At 47.7% G+C, this 19,597-nt stretch overlaps 2 protein-coding genes across 3 annotated transcripts in view; both read right to left on the reverse strand.

The window, feature by feature from the left end:
- LOC139565304 (cAMP-dependent protein kinase catalytic subunit alpha) overlaps positions 1-13,686 on the reverse strand; it is a 28,097-nt gene extending 14,411 nt beyond the window's left edge. Inside the window, exons 1-3 of one of the 2 annotated variants that reach the window (XM_071385517.1) lie at positions 13,040-13,686; positions 757-818; positions 108-236 (exon numbers count right to left, since the gene is read on the reverse strand). In XM_071385517.1, the coding sequence (XP_071241618.1) occupies positions 108-236; positions 757-818; positions 13,040-13,085 (237 nt within the window). In that variant the 5' untranslated portion in view covers positions 13,086-13,686. Of the gene's footprint in view, positions 1-107; positions 237-756; positions 819-2,656; positions 2,845-13,039 lie in introns of those variants that run through there. The other variant, XM_071385518.1, reaches the window with a different exon arrangement.
- A 1,180-nt stretch (positions 13,687-14,866) lies between these two features.
- On the reverse strand, positions 14,867-18,390 carry LOC139565305 (histone chaperone asf1b-B). Its single transcript, XM_071385520.1, has 4 exons — positions 17,703-18,390; positions 16,815-16,930; positions 16,208-16,384; positions 14,867-15,713 (listed from the first exon to the last, which is right to left on the reverse strand). Exons 1-4 carry the CDS (start codon positions 17,809-17,811, stop codon positions 15,522-15,524), a joined length of 594 nt encoding a protein of 197 aa, XP_071241621.1. The 5' UTR covers positions 17,812-18,390; the 3' UTR covers positions 14,867-15,521.
- Positions 18,391-19,597: the final 1,207 nt, after the last annotated feature.

The following is a 19,597-nucleotide window of genomic DNA, read 5'->3' on the forward strand; positions in this document are numbered from 1 at the left end:
GTAAAAGAGGACTTGGAGTCAATTCACTAACTGAATTTGAATGAAATCAAACCCAGCTCTGAAAACCATACAATGTACAACTGACTCCCTAGACCACATTACCATACCTTCTGTTTGTCAAGTATCTTCATGGCAAAATGCTGACCCGACTCTTTGTGCTTGACCAGCATGACTCGACCAAACGAGCCCGTGCCCAGGGTCTTCAGACGGTCAAAGCCATCCAAGGCCGCAGTGTTCTGGAGAGGAGAGCATGTCAGTTAGAACAGGGAAACAAGCCCAACAGCAACCAGAATGCCTATCAGGGTGCCAGAGTCAGGTCGAGTAGCAACACTGGACTCAAACTACCCATCAAACTGTCCTGTCAAAAACAACAGCAAAAGCAGGATACGATACAGATTGAGACATTCAAAAAGTGCAATGCGTCAGGCAACTTGTTAGTCCTGCCAGTGCACACATATTGCAGCAAAGGTATGAGTCATTCTTACATTACTACAATAGCAAATTAAACTTGTGTTACGCTAAAAGAAAAAGGAGGGAAAGTGTTATGCTAAATGCTGCACATAATCAGTAAAGATATCATTCTATGTAGACCAAAGCATAAAAAAATGAAAAGTTCCAACAAATGTGATTCTAGTTAGAGCCAGCAGAGGGCCCACTTCCCTTCTCTCACCCAGGCGTGACTGACACGGCTGGTATGCTGGGGTCTTTCTGAGCGTGTGCAGGCCTGTCATTCATTCCCACACTTCCCTAACTCACCTGTGCTGGATTCTCCCATTTCTTGAGGAAATCCTCTTTGGCTTTGGCAAGAAACTCCTTCACTGTAACAGAGCAAACAGATGGTTTAGCACCTACCCTACTTCATGACACACTGATTCCATCAGACACATTTAGATGAGAACGAGGATGTTGTGATAGAGTTCAGCAGAGGTTCACGTCTAGAACCACTGACCAGCGCTATAATAATAAGACTTCTCTGGAAGGCTAAATTGTGATATTTAGGAGATGAACTTGAGCGTGTTAGAATGAGTCTTGTGTACCTTACCTGTGGCACAAGTACATCCTACGTGTAGCCTAGCCCAAGGCTGTTCATCTCCCTCACTCTGGCCACACAGACAGGGCTTATTTCCACTGATGTTGAAGCCAAATTGACTGAGCTCATGTTATCTAATACTTCCTCCTCCAGCCATGTCAGAACGGGAGCAGAGAGCCAATCAATACAGGCAGTCTATGTGAATGTATTCTGTGTGAACGCATTACTGTCTCTGTGCCAGTGAATGTGTGTGAGATTTTATCCACTCCAAAGTGACTTATCATAACCTTTATACAGTCGCACACTCTAGCTCTAACGCACGCATGCACACAGACACGGCATCACATGCAGAAGTGCAGCACATCTCTTCTCATCTTTATTGGGCTGATCACTGTGTGCTTTGTGGGAACATGTAGATACCAGCCCTTCCTCATTAATCCCTGCTCATATCTATCTATGCCTCAACACTGAGGACAGTGGCTGGCTGCTACTTGTATGAAAGTACCAGTACCACTCAACACTGGCTGGCTGCTACTATTATTAAGTTAGCACCAGTACCAATCAACACTGGGGACATTGGCTGGCAGGCTGCTACTAGTAAGCAGTACTATTAATAGTACTATAGGAGACAGAGGGCTGAGGGCAGGGGGAGGAGAATATGTACACTACAGTAAATCGATGGGTTTGTCAGAGGAAAGCTGAACATTTACATCTGTCACCCTCTTAAAACAGTATGCAATTCCCTTTAAATTAAAAGATTAAACAGATCTCAAATCTTCCGTGTCAATTTATGGCTCATACTTGGATAGCCTAATACACCATCTAATCTGGAGAAAGCCACGCAATCCTTACATTCAATAAACATTTTTGTTCTGGCAAGCTGCGTGCTTGTCCCTTTCATAGTAAAAACACTTAATTTGTAATATATTGTAAGAAATGGAATTCGTCACATATCATACAAAATGGATGATGTTGTACACAATTGTTGGGGAATCATTTTTTGGCTCGTGAGAACAACTTTCAAAACTACTGGATGAAATGATACAAAACCTCGGTAGCATCACTAAGTCAAAACCTCAAAGCCATACAAACCCTTGTGATCAACACTAATATCTCCTCAGTGGTTCTGCTTTTCTCCATTCACAAAGGGGCTATAAACACACACCTACCCACCCCTCTAGCAGCTCTATAACAGCTCTCTCTGGAGAACAACTCCAACAGAAGAGGAAGGCCAGAGAGCAGCACTGACCAAAGTTCATATAAACATCACTACAACCATGTTGCTCCCATGCCAGAGCCATTGAGAAGAAAAGCAGACTAGTCTCCTGGGAGAGTACATTACCCAGTCACTTTGTTCCTTTATTTCCAGCTAAGTAAACCCCAACAGAGTCTCCCATAGAAGACACCCCTTCCATACTGTAGGCCTACAGCCAGAACTAAGGAGGGAAGTTACATCTAGCTATCAAACAGCTCAACAGTTACACCAACAATGGCCCAAGTGGAATTGACTTGACCTAGTGCAGCCTTTTTGTTAGATTTGCGAGGCTTGGCTGCCACAAATACCATCTGATGGGTGGAAGATGATTCCTAGTCCTAGACTTCCTCTCCACTGCTACCCTCCCTTACCGTCAGGGATCCCTATGGGCATCTCTGGTGCTGCAACCGCAGCCTCTGCAGCCCCGGAGACAGAGGTGGACCCAGACTCCCTCTTCCTGCTACCATGCCTCCTGGAGCTCTTCCTGTGGCTGTCTGAGCCTGACATCAGCCCTGTCACTTCTACGTCGCGACGTGCCTCTTCTTCCTCGTTCCTCCTCACAGTGGTTGGCTCATCGCTCCTTCTCCCACTACGTTCACGTCCAAAAACCCAGACAACCTTCAACCTCCTTGGTTTCTTCTCTCACCTTCTACATTCACTTTCCAGTTTCATCTGTCTGTCGTGTCCTGGCATAGAGCAGAGCTCACTCATCAGCCAGAGCCCCTGGTAGTCCAGAGCCAAACAAAGCCCACAGTGCTGTGCTCTCGTTACAACAACTCACATAGATCAATTGGACCTGTGCTCCGTTTGTATCTATATTTATTCTGCACACAGTTCTACCTCCTGCTCCTTATCCTGTAAACACACAGATCAACAGAGGGGCCTGGTCACCAGGGGGAGGGGCATCACCACAGCCAGGGGTTATATTTATGAAGCCCAGAGAGGAACTCTCCTATGGAAAAAAGTAATGACAGTCCTCTGCTCTGTCAAACCAGGAGATCAACCTGAATTCCTGGCACCATCAATATTACTCTCATCAACACAACCCATCAGTAGACCAAGGGTTTTCCCTGCTCAGATCATGTGATCAGGAAAACCTAAGTACCCAGGTGAGATGCCACAGCAGGACGGTGTGAAACCATTTCAGATGTTTCCAAAGAGGAGCTTTTCTAAAGAAAAACCACAGCAGTCACAAACCAACCACAGCAGTCACAAACCAACCACAGCAGTCACAAACCAACCACAGCAGTCACAAACCAACCACAGCTAAAACACATCCCCTCTAGTGCCCAATGCAACACACACCACTGTGCCCCTGTGTCCAGGATCGATGTCCCGATCAATCCCATCTCTCCCCTGGGCTTGGCTGGGACCCTGTGACGCAGGCACAGGGGGTTAGATTGGGGCGCGCTGACCGAGCTTTCACTCTGGAGCCCGCCAAACCACATCCAGTCCACATCAGACCTCATTTATAGAGCACACAGCCCGCAGACAACGCATTAGAGATAGTGGACGAGTGGAGCTGCACAGAGACGTGGGGGAGGGGGGTGATACAGAAAGCCACACTGTTGGGGGGGGAGGGGGGTGATACAGAAAGCCACACTGTTGGGGGGGGGGGGTGATACAGAAAGCCACACTGTTGGGGGGGAGGGGGGTGATACAGAAAGCCACACTGTTGGGGGGGAGGGGGGTGATACAGAAAGCCACACTGTTGGGGGGGAGGGGGGTGATACAGAAAGCCACACTGTTGGGGGGGAGGGGGGTGATACAGAAAGCCACACTGTTTGGGGGGGGGGGGGGGGGTGATACAGAAAGCCACACTGTTGGGGGGGGGGGGGGGGGGTGATACAGAAAGCCACACTAGTTGTGGGGGGAGGGGGGTGATACAGAAAGCCACACTGTTGGGGGGGGGAGGGGGGTGATACAGAAAGCCACACTGTTGGGGGGGGAGGGGGGTGATACAGAAAGCCACACTGTTGGGGGGGAGGGGGGTGATACAGAAAGCCACACTTGTTGTGGGGGGGGGGGGGGGTGATACAGAAAGCCACACTTGTTGTGGGGGGGAGGGGGGTGATACAGAAAGCCACACTTGTTGTGGGGGGGGGGGGGGGGGTGATACAGAAAGCCACACTTGTTGTGGGGGGGGGGGGGGGGTGATACAGAAAGCCACACTTGTTGTGGGGGGGAGGGGGGTGATACAGAAAGCCACACTTGTTGTGGGGGGAGGGGGGTGATACAGAAAGCCACACTTGTTGTGGGGGGGGAGGGGGGTGATACAGAAAGCCACACTTGTTGTGGGGGGGAGGGGGGTGATACAGAAAGCCACACTTGTTGTGGGGGGGAGGGGGGTGATACAGAAAGCCACACTTGTTGTGGGGGGGAGGGGGGTGATACAGAAAGCCACACTGTTGGGGGGGAGGGGGGTGATACAGAAAGCCACACTTGTTGGGGGGGAGGGGGGTGATACAGAAAGCCACACTTGTTGTGGGGGGGGGGGTGATACAGAAAGCCACACTTGTTGGGGGGGAGGGGGGTGATACAGAAAGCCACACTTGTTGGGGGGGAGGGGGGTGATACAGAAAGCCACACTGTTGGGGGGGGAGGGGGGTGATACAGAAAGCCACACTGTTGGGGGGGGAGGGGGGTGATACAGAAAGCCACACTTGTTGGGGGGGAGGGGGGTGATACAGAAAGCCACACTGTTGGGGGGGAGGGGGGTGATACAGAAAGCCACACTGTTGGGGGGGAGGGGGGTGATACAGAAAGCCACACTGTTGGGGGGGGAGGGGGGTGATACAGAAAGCCACACTTGTTGTGGGGGGGAGGGGGGTGATACAGAAAGCCACACTTGTTGTGGGGGGAGGGGGGTGATACAGAAAGCCACACTGTTGGGGGGGGGAGGGGGGTGATACAGAAAGCCACACTGTTGGGGGGGAGGGGGGTGATACAGAAAGCCACACTGTTGGGGGGGGGAGGGGGGTGATACAGAAAGCCACACTTGTTGGGGGGGGAGGGGGTGATACAGAAAGCCACACTTGTTGTGGGGGGAGGGGGGTGATACAGAAAGCCACACTTGTTGTGGGGGGAGGGGGGTGATACAGAAAGCCACACTTGTTGTGGGGGGAGGGGGGTGATACAGAAAGCCACACTGTTGGGGGGGGAGGGGGGTGATACAGAAAGCCACACTGTTGGGGGGGGAGGGGGGTGATACAGAAAGCCACACTGTTGGGGGGGGAGGGGGGTGATACAGAAAGCCACACTTGTTGTGGGGGGAGGGGGGTGATACAGAAAGCCACACTGTTGGGGGGGGAGGGGGGTGATACAGAAAGCCACACTGTTGGGGGGGGAGGGGGGTGATACAGAAAGCCACACTGTTGGGGGGGGGAGGGGGGTGATACAGAAAGCCACACTTGTTGTGGGGGGAGGGGGGTGATACAGAAAGCCACACTGTTGGGGGGGAGGGGGGTGATACAGAAAGCCACACTGTTGGGGGGGAGGGGGGTGATACAGAAAGCCACACTGTTGGGGGGGGAGGGGGGTGATACAGAAAGCCACACTGTTGGGGGGGGAGGGGGGTGATACAGAAAGCCACACTGTTGGGGGGGGAGGGGGGTGATACAGAAAGCCACACTGTTGGGGGGGGAGGGGGGTGATACAGAAAGCCACACTGTTGGGGGGGAGGGGGGTGATACAGAAAGCCACACTGTTGGGGGGGGAGGGGGGTGATACAGAAAGCCACACTGTTGGGGGGGGGAGGGGGGTGATACAGAAAGCCACACTGTTGGGGGGGGAGGGGGGTGATACAGAAAGCCACACTGTTGGGGGGGGAGGGGGGTGATACAGAAAGCCACACTGTTGGGGGGGGGGAGGGGGGTGATACAGAAAGCCACACTGTTGGGGGGGAGGGGGGTGATACAGAAAGCCACACTGTTGGGGGGGGAGGGGGGTGATACAGAAAGCCACACTGTTGGGGGGGGAGGGGGGTGATACAGAAAGCCACACTTGTTGTGGGGGGAGGGGGGTGATACAGAAAGCCACACTTGTTGTGGGGGGGAGGGGGGTGATACAGAAAGCCACACTGTTGGGGGGGAGGGGGGTGATACAGAAAGCCACACTTGTTGGGGGGGGGAGGGGGGTGATACAGAAAGCCACACTGTTGGGGGGGGAGGGGGGTGATACAGAAAGCCACACTGTTGGGGGGGGAGGGGGGTGATACAGAAAGCCACACTGTTGGGGGGGGAGGGGGGTGATACAGAAAGCCACACTTGTTGTGGGGGGAGGGGGGTGATACAGAAAGCCACACTGTTGGGGGGGGAGGGGGGTGATACAGAAAGCCACACTGTTGGGGGGGGGAGGGGGGTGATACAGAAAGCCACACTGTTGGGGGGGGGAGGGGGGTGATACAGAAAGCCACACTGTTGGGGGGGGGTGATACAGAAAGCCACACTGTTGGGGGGGGGGGGGGGGTGATACAGAAAGCCACACTTGTTGGGGGGGGAGAGATATACAGTGAGAGAGGGAGATAGTGAGAGAGGAAGCGAAAGAGAGCGAGGATGCAGAGAGACATCTGTTGGGTGTGAGAGAGTCCAGAGGAAATAAGTGATAGGTTCACAACCCAGTCACTTCAGACCCCAGTCCTTACAGTCCTCGTGGTTTGCTTCTCTGGCCACTGTACTGTCAGGTACTTAGGTTCAGTCAGCACTTGGAGTTACTAGAGGTGAGAGTGACTGGGCATTCTTACAAGAGTATCTGAGCATGCCCAGAAGAACAAAGTGCCTTTAAAAAGAGAGTCAAGAAGTGCTGTGCTATACAAATATCAGCCTGGCCCTGTTATGCAAGCCAGTGTAAACCACCCCAACAGCCACACACATTTATAGCCACAGTGAAAGCTCCACCTTGACAGTGTAGCGTCACAGGGCCAAATGCATGTCATTTCATATAGAGAGGGACTGATTACTGAGCAGTACCCACACAGAGGGACTGTAGACAACGATGGAATTACATGTTCAGATATGCAAACCCAGATTGAAGGAAGCTAGGGTGAGAGTCAGACATCTTGTCCCCGAGACAGACACATGTGGCCCGGAGCACAGAGGGAACCCCGCTGGACAGACACACCGACAGCTTTCCCAGGATACAGACAAATGGCTTCCCTGGAACTTTGACACAGCCGACACCAGGCAACAGAACAAACACGAGGTGCTGAATCAAAAAGAGCTTAGTATGTGTGTGTGGGCCACACAACATCAGTCCAAAACAACAAACCTAGCCAAAAACCAAAGCGAGTCTACTTTCGTAAAACCCGGACCAAAGCAGTCATCCTGCCCAACACACACAGCTATGTCTTACTATACATGTGATGACTTTTTGGGGACAAAAAAATAGATTCCCATTCAAAATCCTTTCCCTAAACCTAATTCTAAACCCAACATTGCCTTTTTACAAGTGAGAATCAGCAAAATGTCCACTTCTGAATATTAGTTGGTTAAGCATTTGTGTGAGAACTTTTGGTACTCACAAGTATAGTAAAACGCACACAGAGAGCACCGAATCCACAAGAGAACTGGAAAACAGTGTGATTGTGTGTACGGACGGCTGACACACCCAGTCACATCCCCCTGCCCCCCTCACGCCACTCCAACCAATCACTCCCCTCCCTCGTGAGTGTCGTGGGAACAGGCTCCGCCCCCTTGCTCCAGTCAAGTCAGTTCAGTCAGTCAGTCACTCACTCCAGCAGTGGGCCTCTGGCTCCTCCTGTGGCTGGCAGTGTCTGCCCTCCCCACCGCTGGTGTTTCCCAGACAGGGCCCAGCGCGCTGGAACAGCCTCCCCGCCAGCCTGTGCAGCACCGACATGGCACCGGCCTAGGACCTGTAGCAACTAGCAAGGAAAAGGTGTCCTTCAGAGAGGAGCCCTGAACTTCCAGACAAGTGGAGCACCACCGACCCTTGGAGGATTCTGTATAGGAGGTTGGATATCCGACTAGACTTGAAGCTGTCCTGCCATGTTATGTAGGTAGAGACAAAGCCTGACACTGTGCAGCAATGAATCCAGAGGCTCCTCCACTTCCTGCCTGAGCTCATACACTGTCCACCCTGCTCCTTCCTGTGGGCCCTGGCACAGCTCTCCACAGCAACGCCTCCGCTCTTTCCGTCTATCAGGGAAGAGAGGGCAGGCCGGGCTGAGAGACAGGGTCCATCTGAACCGGACCTTAAGCCTCACTGTCCTCTATAGTCTCGTCTCTCAGAGCGGGCTGCATGTTGTCCTTATCCTCTGGTTGTCTAGTTGAAAATAGCTGCCCTGCCGTGGTGGGCGCAAGCGTCTGAACCCCCGGTCTGCACCTGTCTCTGGGGATCAGGGCGGGCCAATAGCGAGGCCATCCAGGCCGATAAGGATGTCAAGCGTGGCATGTGGACAAACCTCTGACGGCCCTGGGACCTCCTCTGCCCCCGCCCAGGGGTCAGATCTTAGCAGTGTGCAGCTCTCCGCTAATCCCTCCATTAATACTACATCAATACCATTTAAAAACAACGCTGTGTGCTTAGACAACTGAGAGGCGGTGAAGCTGTGATCTCTGGGTGGCCTCGTTTCAGTGGGACACAGACCCAAAGACAAGAGTTAATGCTACCAGGCTGGTCCACTCTTCACATGTATGCTCTACAAGCAGCCGAGGCTCATTTCACAGATACCCGTTCCAACCAAGTGACTGCCAATGTAACAGCTAGTGTTATGGATGCATAGCCTACACAACACTGTTTTTCCAAACCTGCTCCGGGACTGCCACTCCTCTACTTGTAAACAGAAATACATTTAATGGAGTTTGGATGGGATGCTGCATTGCATTCACCCTCCATGGAAAAGCTCTATTAGAGAAGGTGGTTCATTTCCATAGCGATACTGAACATTTCAGTTACAGAGGGTTAAAAGACCAGGATATCAATGAGGGGGGAGACAGTCACCACTTATAGAGAAGCAGAGAGACAGTGGAACAGATAAGACCCTAGCCAGGGAGGAAAAGGGAAGCAGCGGGGAAACAAATGGATGGCACCGACTAAAAGCTGCGCAGAGCAGCTTGAGAGGGAGTCGCGACCCAGAGATGGGCAGGACAGCACACAGAGTGTTCTTGTTCTAAATGCTGTTCATCACATGATGTTCAAGAGACTCCTCAGCATCACGGTTCAGCCTGGAGAGGATCACACCACCCGCATCATATGACCCCGCCCCTGTGCCTTCAGTGTCCCACCACACCCTCCTCTCTCCTTCAGTCAAGTACAGTGTGGGATTCAAGGCTGATGACCACTACTGTGTTTACATTGGGGTTCCCCCGAGTAACATCCATTATATAAACAGTCAGACATCTGGCAAAGTTTGGCTTCTTAAAGTTGTATAGGCTGGGGCAGGGATAAACACTGAAATCCCCAAAAAGAAGACCATAACAAGGACTATTCTGTCCTCTATTCCCAAACTAGGCTGACTATTTCTCCTGAAAACCTGCATCCAAAAAGGATATCTGCAGTGTGTTTAAGTCCTATACATAGCGATTTACACTGAAAGTAGAGGATCTTCCCCCTGCTACCTGACAGGAAGTAGTGTAGTGACACCGATTGGCCTAGTTCAGGGAAGGGCAACTGGCAGCCTGTGGCCTCCCCTTGGATCAATTTTCCCCCAAACAATTTTTTAATAACATATAATATTTTGGGGAGGGGGGGGACTCAGACAGGGTCTGAACTTACTTTTGAGCATTAGAATCAAAATGTTATTTGTCACATGCTTCGGAAACAAATGGTGTAGACTAAAGGTGTCTGCATGCTTCCCAGCCGAAACAGTTCGGAAGAGTTTGTGCATATATTATGACGACATTGTGACGTTGTTTTTGGACTTCAGAGAAGGTTTTTCCCTAGCTGTTCGGGCCCACAACATTTTTTCTGAAAGCAAGCAGAGTTCAGAGCCCCGTCCGTTGGTGATTGGTCAACAGTGGGGACTCTTCAATACAGTATTTTTCATTAAACAAAATAACTCATTTTCATGCACATTTTTTAATTACAAAACACTGCACCAAACATCTTAGATGTAAAATTGCGTGACTAAGATGTTCTCTGCAAAAACGTCAACATTTGACAGAATTCTTGAGTTAGATTAGAAGCTGTTTAGAAGCTGTTCAGGGTCGGTTGGTTCCAGACTTTGTGCATCGGTACCGCTTGCCGTGCAGTAGCAGAGAGAACAGTCTGACTTGGGTGGCTGGAGTCTGACCATTTACGGCCTTCCTCTGACACCAACTGGTATAGCGGTCCTTGATGTCAGAGAGCTCGGCTCCAGTGATGTACTGGGCCATACGCACTACCCTCTGTAGCGCTTTGCGGTTGGATACTAAGCAGTGATGCAGCCAGTCGAGATGCTCTGAATGGTGCAGCTGTAGAACTTTTTTAGGATCTGAGGGCGCATGCCAAACCTTTTCTGCCACCTGTAGGGGGAAGAGGCTTTGTTGTGCGTTCTTAACAACGGTGTTGGTGTGTGTGGACCATGTTAATTCCTTAGTGATGTGGACACCAGGAACTTGAAGCGCTGGACCTGCTCCACTACAGCCCCGTCGATGTGGATGGGGGAGTGTTCGGCCCTTCGTTTCCTGTGGTCCACAATCAGCTCCTTTGTCTTTCTGGCGCTAAGGGAGAGGTTGTTGTCCTGGAACCACACTGCCAGGCCACTGACCTCTCTAAAAGCGGTCTCATCGTTGACTGCGATCAGGCCTACCACCATTGTCTCATCAGAAAACGTAATGAAGATGTTGGGAGTCATGCACGGCCACGCAGTTGTGGGTGAACAGGGAGTACGGGATGGGAGTAAGCACGCACCACTGAGGGGCCCCCCGTGTAGAGGGTTTGTGTGGTGGGTGTGTTGTTGCCTAACCTCACCATCTGGGGGTGATCTATCAGGAAGTCCAGGATCCAGTTGACGATGGACTTGTTCAGTCCCAGGTTCCAGCGCTTAGTGATGAGCTTGGAGGGCACTATGATGTTCAACAATGAGCTGTGGTCAATGAAAAGAATTCTCACATAGGTGTTCCTCTTGTCCAGGCGGGAAAGGGCAGTGTGAAGTGCAATAGAGATTGTGTTCTGTGGATCTGTTGGGGAAGTATGCGAACTGGAGTGGGTCCAGGGTGACTGGGATGATGGTGTTGCTGTGCGCCAAGCCATTCAAAGCATTTCATGGCTACAGATGTGAGTGCTACGGGGGCGATAGTCATTTAGACAGATTACCTTGGCGTTCTCGGGCACAGAGACTATGGTGGTCTGTTTGAAACGTCGGTATTACAGACAGTATTACAGAGAGCGAGATCACACAGTCATCCAGAACTGCTGGTGCTCTCATGCATGTTTCAATGGTGTTTGCCTCGAAGCAAGCATAGAAGGCATTTAGCTGGTCTGGTAGGCTCGTGTCACTGGGCAACTTGTGGCTGAGTTACCCTTTGTAATCTGTGATGGCTTGCAAGCCCTGCCACATCCAACGAGCATCAGAGCCGGCGTAGTATGATTTGATCTTAGTCCTGTATTGACGCTTTGCCTGTTTGATACCTCGTCAGAGGTCATAGCGGGATATCTCATAAGCGTCTGGATTAGTGTCCCGCTCCTTGAAAGCCGCAACTCTAGCCTTTAGCACAATAGTAGAATACACAAGGTGCAATTGCAAAATGTGGTTGTTCATCAGCAGTTTCTCTTATGTCAGCTAACATTTCTTAGGTTGGTAAGTTAACCTAGCGGTAAACTGTCTAAACTTGTTGTAATCATGGTTGAATTACCGACCGGGGTGGCCCCATCGATTTTGTTAGTCACTCAGTCATATATTAAAAACATTTCTCTCAACCTTATGGCAAAATGTGTAGAACTGTTGGAAATTAGCTGTAAACCTGCAACAGTTTCTCTACACCCCATGACAAAATATGTAGAACTCCAGGAAATTAACTCTTAACTTAAATGTAGCTTAGGGCCCCCAAAAGGCTTTAGCTTAGGGCCCCCAAAAGGCATTCTTTGGCGCCTAGGCCTCTGACTGCAAGTGTGGGTATCGATGTGGTTACGCAGACCCTCGAGCCACTGCGGCCCCAAATGAGGAGTTCAGAGTTGTTGTGGCCCCCACACCCATCAACGTTTCCCATCCCTGGCCTAGATAAAGATGCAGTACTACCAAACATACAGGTGAAAAAGCAGTGTAGTAGTCAATTCAGTTGGAGTTTCACATCAAACTCAGTATTGACAGTCCTGCAGAGAACTATCAGCTGTTGTACATGACCCCCAGGTATGACAGGTGGAAGCCTAGGCCTAGCATTTGTTGTGCAAATAGGGTGCAGTAGGTAGATATGTGTAGTGGTAATTGGCTGACATGGGCGTGTGTCAAGTTGCCCGTCTGGTTTTGGGGGGTTTCCTGGCTACAACCAGACTAACCTTTTGGAAATTCAAGATAAAGGTTTTACCTTTGTCAATATTCAATAGTTATATAATCATAAGCGCACAATCTTATCAACAAGAGGCCAAAGTGAAGAGGAGGGTCTGGGGCGCGTACAATTTACCATACAAGCTTACAAGGCTGGAGATTGGAAAGAATACATACATGTAATGACTAGGTCACAAGAGGATCTTGAATGCATATTGTATATTACTTTCATCCCTCCCGTGTAGCAATGCAGACATGTAACAAACCTTAGTTACTGTTAGTTGTCAAGCAGCTAGTACTACTAAGTTACTAGCAGGAAGCAAAGTAAACTCACCACTTTCCATCTCGTTGCCCTTCTTGGCGGTGGGCGCGTTGCCCATGATTGCAGGCCGATAGGGATCCCTTGGATCTGGGTCACTTTTGAGTTTTCACGAGCCTTTTGAGTTCTGTATTTGAGGAAGCTGGCTACTAGCTGGCTGTTATCATGGCTACCTAGCCAACAGTGAGGTGTCAATTGTACTCCGCTACTACTTTTCCTTTATCCGGGGTTGGGGGGGTAAACTAGTTAGCTGCACAGGCTAGCTAGCTGGCCAGCCAATGGCTAGCCAACGACCTAGCTAGCTAGCCGGTTTTCCCTATATTTCGGTAACGAATGTTGCTTAGTTCTCCCTGGTACAATCTAGAACGTCGAACCGGTTCAGCGCGCCTGGCTGGCTGGCGATCGTCGCCTTCCAAGCTAGCTATCTATATATCAGTCACTTGCAGACCCCACTAAAGGCCCTTGACTTTCCAATGTATTCCGACACAAAAACCTTATATATCCAATTTTCCAAGTAATTATTACTGCAAATCGATAGCAGCCCCTCCCTTTCCTTGAGCTCAGGTACGATGATTTCTCAGGTTTCAGATCCGATCAGCTGTGGTTTACTTGCCAAAATCAACAGCCCTCCATTAATCCTCAGACTACAGAGAGACGAACTCTTGCTTCAGAGATCCGCCCCCTGAATATACCTCATTGGCCAATACTTATGTGACAGACAGTACGAGACAACTGTTGATTGGATATGCATCAGTAAATCCAATCATTGTGATGTTGTGATTTGTCTATTGGTATCTGTCAAATTGTCTTTTTAGCCCGCCTTCTCAGACCAGCTATTAACGTCATCTATTATTTTCCTCTAGTTTGCCAAATGGTTGGTTTTTACTTGCTGATTTTGGTTAACTCAATGGTCGACAAATACAGGTATGATTCACCTCTTCCAAAAGTTCGTCTTATTCGTGCATAATAAAGTATGATCGAAATGCAAGTCCTGTAGCAAACTGGCCCTATACCGACCCCTCCCGCCCGACTAATCCGTGATTGGCTGTGCGACGTCAAGACGGGCTATTTTTAGAAAGTTGGTTAGAATTTAACGCACGCGGAGACTACATTTTCAGAATATCTAAAATAAATATGGATTATCTCGGAGTAAACCACTTGATACATTCCAAGTTATATCGGTCAATGTACATTTATATTGAGTAATTTAGCAGATCGACGCTTTTATCCAGAGTGAATTACATGCATCTTAAAACAGCTAAATTGAACAAAAATGTAAATGTTGTTAGTATGACTGGTAAGGAAACCAGTGTCATTTAGTTCTAATATGTCATATTGCACGAATCGTCCTAGATATCAGATTTTACCACCAGACAGCCCACATTCACATACCGCTTTTGCCATTATCTCCTATGCTGAAAATGAGTCATAGCTGTCAATAATTGCAAGCGTCCATACATGCATGTTTTTTCAGCAAACCGTTCACTAAAGGATTACAATTACATTCAGTGAACTCTGAAGTCAATGACAAGACAACATGATTCAGTGAAAAGGGGAGATTTGCATGTTAACATTTTTACAATTTTGTATTGAACACAGCTGTAATTCAAATTGCATGGCAACAAGCAAGCCAGGCTATCAATTTCGAAATGTGCACTATAGGTGAACACACTACACTACACTACAAATATTTATGAATGTAACAAAAGGTCGAGGAAGCTCCACCCATTATTTTCAATGCAAAACCCTTCAAAGTTGAAAAAAGGTGTTCCTCCTAGAGTTCCAACATCTGCCATTTTCATCACGTCTCAAAGCTTGTCAGGGACAATCACACGCATCACATAACAAAAAGATATTTATTTCAAAAACAAAATTGCACACAGGAAAATAAAAATATGTACATACCATTATTAGCACCCCCCCCCCCATCCAAAAGTCTCCCAAAACACCAACAGGGAAAAGTGTAACTCAAATGCTATAAGGACCATAACCACTGAAACACAATGGCTCAGAAAGTACAAAAAAAATACCACCATTATTTTCCTTCCTGCAACTTGAGTCATTTTTTCCTCATTTTTGCTTCACTAGTGTCATAATCCTCTGTTGGTATTTACATCACATAATTAACAGCTGACTAGTTGGTGTGAATCAGTATTTCTGCCAATTAGCTGCTAACCATCTATGGAAACTTGGATACTTCAGCTGTCACCCTGTTGATAGTATTAAAAATGAAGGGATTCATTAGTTTTACAACTTTTTTCAACCATGTTATAGACATGAAAGTGAAAGTGAAAAAAAATAAAGATTACTCCAGAAAGATTGTCTTGGTTGCAAGACAATGTAGTCCAAGGTGGGAGTGTGTTGTTGACAGTTTCTGAGATTTAAGGGCAGCTGTAAGGCAAAGCTGGCTGTACATCCAAGTCAGAATGTCCATGTCCATTCTTCTGCTTATAGTGCTTGGGTTGATCAAAGATTATGTGTATATGTATGTTTCCCTCTACAAGCAGTCCATAGAGTTGTCAGGTAGCAACCCTATGGGTGGGGCCTTGCCCGGGAGGCAAGATGGGGGCAGCATAGAGTTGGGGGCAGGATCCACATTCTCTGAGTCTTCCATCCTTTCTGCACACCCTTCCCAGTTGATATGGAATCTTGTTACACGTGGGTTTGAAGCCAAAATATTTCTCTGGAGCTGGAAGACAAACAGCATTAAGGGGGAAATTGTTCAGTAGATGTACTTATATTTGCAATAAGACATGTTCCATTTTTACATTATACTAAAGCCTGAGCAGTACTGTGGCACACGTGCCCCTGATGAGTGAGCGGAGTTTGCACTTTAAGACCAATGTATTAATGGATATTTCGCCCTTCCACAACACAAAGGTTTAATTTCATTCCAAAAAGTTGTCCCCTCTCCTCTGCCATCATTCATTCCCCTTCTTAGATCTGATAAAAATTGGTAGGTGTAAGCAATAGCTCCACCTAGTTTACTCAATTTAATTTAACAGTCCTGTCAGATCTGTGAATGGTAATGAACAAGAGCAGATGGGAGGGAACAAGTAAAGTGCAAGTAAGCATTTTGTTGGACAGTGTATACCTTATGTATCCTGTACATACGACTAATAAAACTTGAACATCTTCCTGGAAGGAAACAGTCAAGCACACCCATTGAGTTTCCTCCTTTACCTGTCCATAGTCAGGTTTTATGGGTGGGTTTTCCCGCAGCTCAGGGTCAGTGTACTCGTTGTTGACGTAGTACCCGATACGAATGAACTCCTGTCCGCGGTATGTACAGGTGATTAGCGCCACAGTTACACCGACAGCATCACTTTCTGGAATCAGACCCGTGTTTGGGGCATCCGCCTGTTGACGGAGAACATACAGTAGATGAGGTGCAAGGAGGAAGGCAGGAGAAGAGCGGGGTAAGAGGGAGGGTGTAGTTTCTATATCTGGTTTCTCCAATACAGCACCAGTGTGTCGCTAGTGATTATGTTATAAGCTAAGTGTTATTTTTTGGGAACGGTTTCCAACGCTAGGGCTGTCACTAAGGACAGAATCAACAACCTCTGCATCATCAAATCAGTTGCTTTGTGAAGGTGTTAACCCATGTTCACAGTTGGCCATTGTTATGTAAATTATATCTTAAAAGTACCAGTGGCCTGGCCTTGGCCCCAAGTCAGAGCAGGTCCACTGGGAGAGAGAGAGAAATGAAGAGGGGCAAGGAAAGCTGCAGCCAGAGTACTGCTGAAATAACATTGTTAGTTACTGCCATCTATAAATTAAAAAAACTCACCTGGAACACAAACATGTGCCTCCCGGCTGGTACTGGGCCAACCAGAACAGAGTCAAGGGTCTGGTCATACTCTTCACTCTCTGCTGAACCCACATATATGATCTTCCACTCAAGATCTGCAACACAAAAAAGTATAAAATCAAATCACTGTCTTCCGGACCCACAAACTCAGTTCGAAACTGGAGAAAGCAAGGAAATCGCTGGACTGTGAAGACTGCTTTGGTCAGAATGCTGTTATCAATGACACCTGTGAAACGATTTGATTGTTTGGGTAGATAACGCGAAAGGCAAGTGGACATGTCAATGCATGTTCTAGAAGTTAACGTTAGTTACCTCCGTCAGAATTCCCCGCCGCCGCCAACCAAATACAAACAAAAGTTGGACACCATTCTGGCTAAGTTAGCCAGCTATAGGCGAAGTAGCCAACTAACTAGCAATATCAACTAACGCCATCGTGTTGCTAAGCAATATCACAAAGTACAATGTGTTTTATATATATATTATTATTTTTTATACGAGCCACCTCTTTGTTCAGTAGACATAAGGGATTAATTAACTATTGTTTGCCACCTGTCGAAAAATGACTTTGTTAATTCTCATCTGACGATTTATGGCAAGTTTGCTAACGTTATCTCGCTAGCTAAATTGCCAGTTTGAACATGAAGTAGCTAGTCTAGTTGAGAATCTCAGCGCTAGCTAACTAGCGAGATTCTCAACTAGGCTAGCTTCTTCATGTTCCAACTGGCAATTTAGCTAGCGATGTAACGTTAGCAAACTAGCCATAAATCGTCTGAGATTTAGCTAGCGAGCTAACGTTAGCAAGCTAGCCATAAATCGTCAGATGAGAATAAACAAAGTAATTAATCGACAAGTGAGCACAACACTTACCTTCTGGCAAGTCTTCCATGCACTCAAATGTTATTTCGAATTGAAATGGGTTTCCGAATCGACTCGGGTTATCGAGGACAGCGACATTTAGTACTTGAACCTTCGCCATTATTGCGGTTCCTGCTGCGAGTGACAGACACGCTGGCTGAGTGGATAGCAAATTTTCCCGGGGAAGGTTTCAGGCCTCAACAATGTAGCAACTAGCAAGCAATGTTCTCTCGCAGTGTACACAAAGATAAATTCTATCACTGAAGAAATTCGGTTGTTGCATTTAAAAATGCATCTGATTTCGCAGGTTGACAGCTACGCTTTAGTGTAATTTTGAAATGACTAGTTATATATATATCTTATTGTTATGATAGCCTGCTATATGAGCTAATCATTTCAACAGAAATTGTATTTTTTAAAGAAAGTGCCATTAATTTAAGTATTTACTGTTATCTGGAATATTCCTCTGACTAGTTTTGTTCAAAACAACTATTTCAAAAACCACCCGCCAGTAAATTTCACAAAGCCACCAAAATGTCGAAGGAAATGGGGCGGGTGGTTTTCTGTTCTAAACGATGATTCGCTGGGTAGAACAACAGTAAAGCTGGCATGATTGGCAAGCAACAAGTACGTAGTGCTCGAACAACGCCACAAGACGCGTGCAATTACAAAACGTTTCAGGTAGAAATTCAATTGACACGACCCTACCCCCCATCTTTGGCCAAGGCAAACAATCACAACCACTGTACCAAATTCAGCCACTCTTTTAGATGGAAACATGTCTACAACATTCCAGTCTGGAGTGAAGAAGAAAGTCGCAAGACTATTTCATTTTTGGTCCCATAATGTCTACACCACATTTGTGTGTGTTTCGTGTATATGTGTAGGGCTCTAGCAATTGATGGTGTATATGTAACAGTTTAACTTTATTGCGTCCCCTCGCCCCGACCCGGGCGCGAACCAGGGACCCTTTGCACACATCAACAACAGTCACCCACGAAACATCGTTACCCATCGCTCCACAAAAGCCGCGGCCCTTGCAGAGCAAGGGGAACCACTACTTCAAGGTTTCAGAGCAAGTGACGTAACCGATTGAAAGGCTATTAGCGCGCACCACCGCTAGCCATTTCACATCTGTTACATATACTTCAAGTTTATGTTGTTTGCGTCAATACATGGGAGACCATTAACCCGAAGGACCTATGTGGCAGAGATACTTTCTGCACACATAATGATGTGACTAATCAGTGCTTTTTGCAGACTGCAGAATGTAGGCCTACATAACATACAATATTGGGGTGGTTATGGGTTGACAATCAACCACACCAAATACAAACATGGAAATAGAATCATACATTGATCAGATTGTGTTTTCTATGCCAGTCTTCAGTCACATTCTGGCATAGGCCCAGATGAAACTGCGATTAGGCAAGGATTAAGGGACCATGATTAGCTGTGCTTATGGTATTTCAGGATTCTTTTTATTTTGCTTTGAGGATAAGGTCAGCTAGAAAAATATAATTGCTCTCCACTAGAGGTCCTAAAACTGCAAACAAATTCTCACCATGCACTCACATGAAACATGTGTCCCTTAAAATACAGGATTTAAAAAATGCAGCCTTAAATTTCTCAAAATGTTCAGTGTTTACTCATTGGGCCTGAACATATTCCACAGCCTTTTATATTTATTTTGCAGATGGAAAAAAAGGTAGATGAACACTTTCAAGGCTTCAGACACACATCAATAGAACAGTGTAGAACTTGAGAAAGGGTCCCATAGAACTCTAATAGTAAAGGATCCATAATGAGTGAAAGAGCATGAGCAATGGGAGGAAGTAGGCTCCATTGAGCAGGTGGATTTTTGTCCACTAGTCTGGTGCCTCATCATACAAAGGGTATCTGTCTCC

Source organism: Salvelinus alpinus, chromosome 36 (genome assembly GCF_045679555.1).
Source record: "Salvelinus alpinus chromosome 36, SLU_Salpinus.1, whole genome shotgun sequence".
NCBI classification, from domain to species: Eukaryota; Metazoa; Chordata; class Actinopteri; order Salmoniformes; family Salmonidae; genus Salvelinus; species Salvelinus alpinus.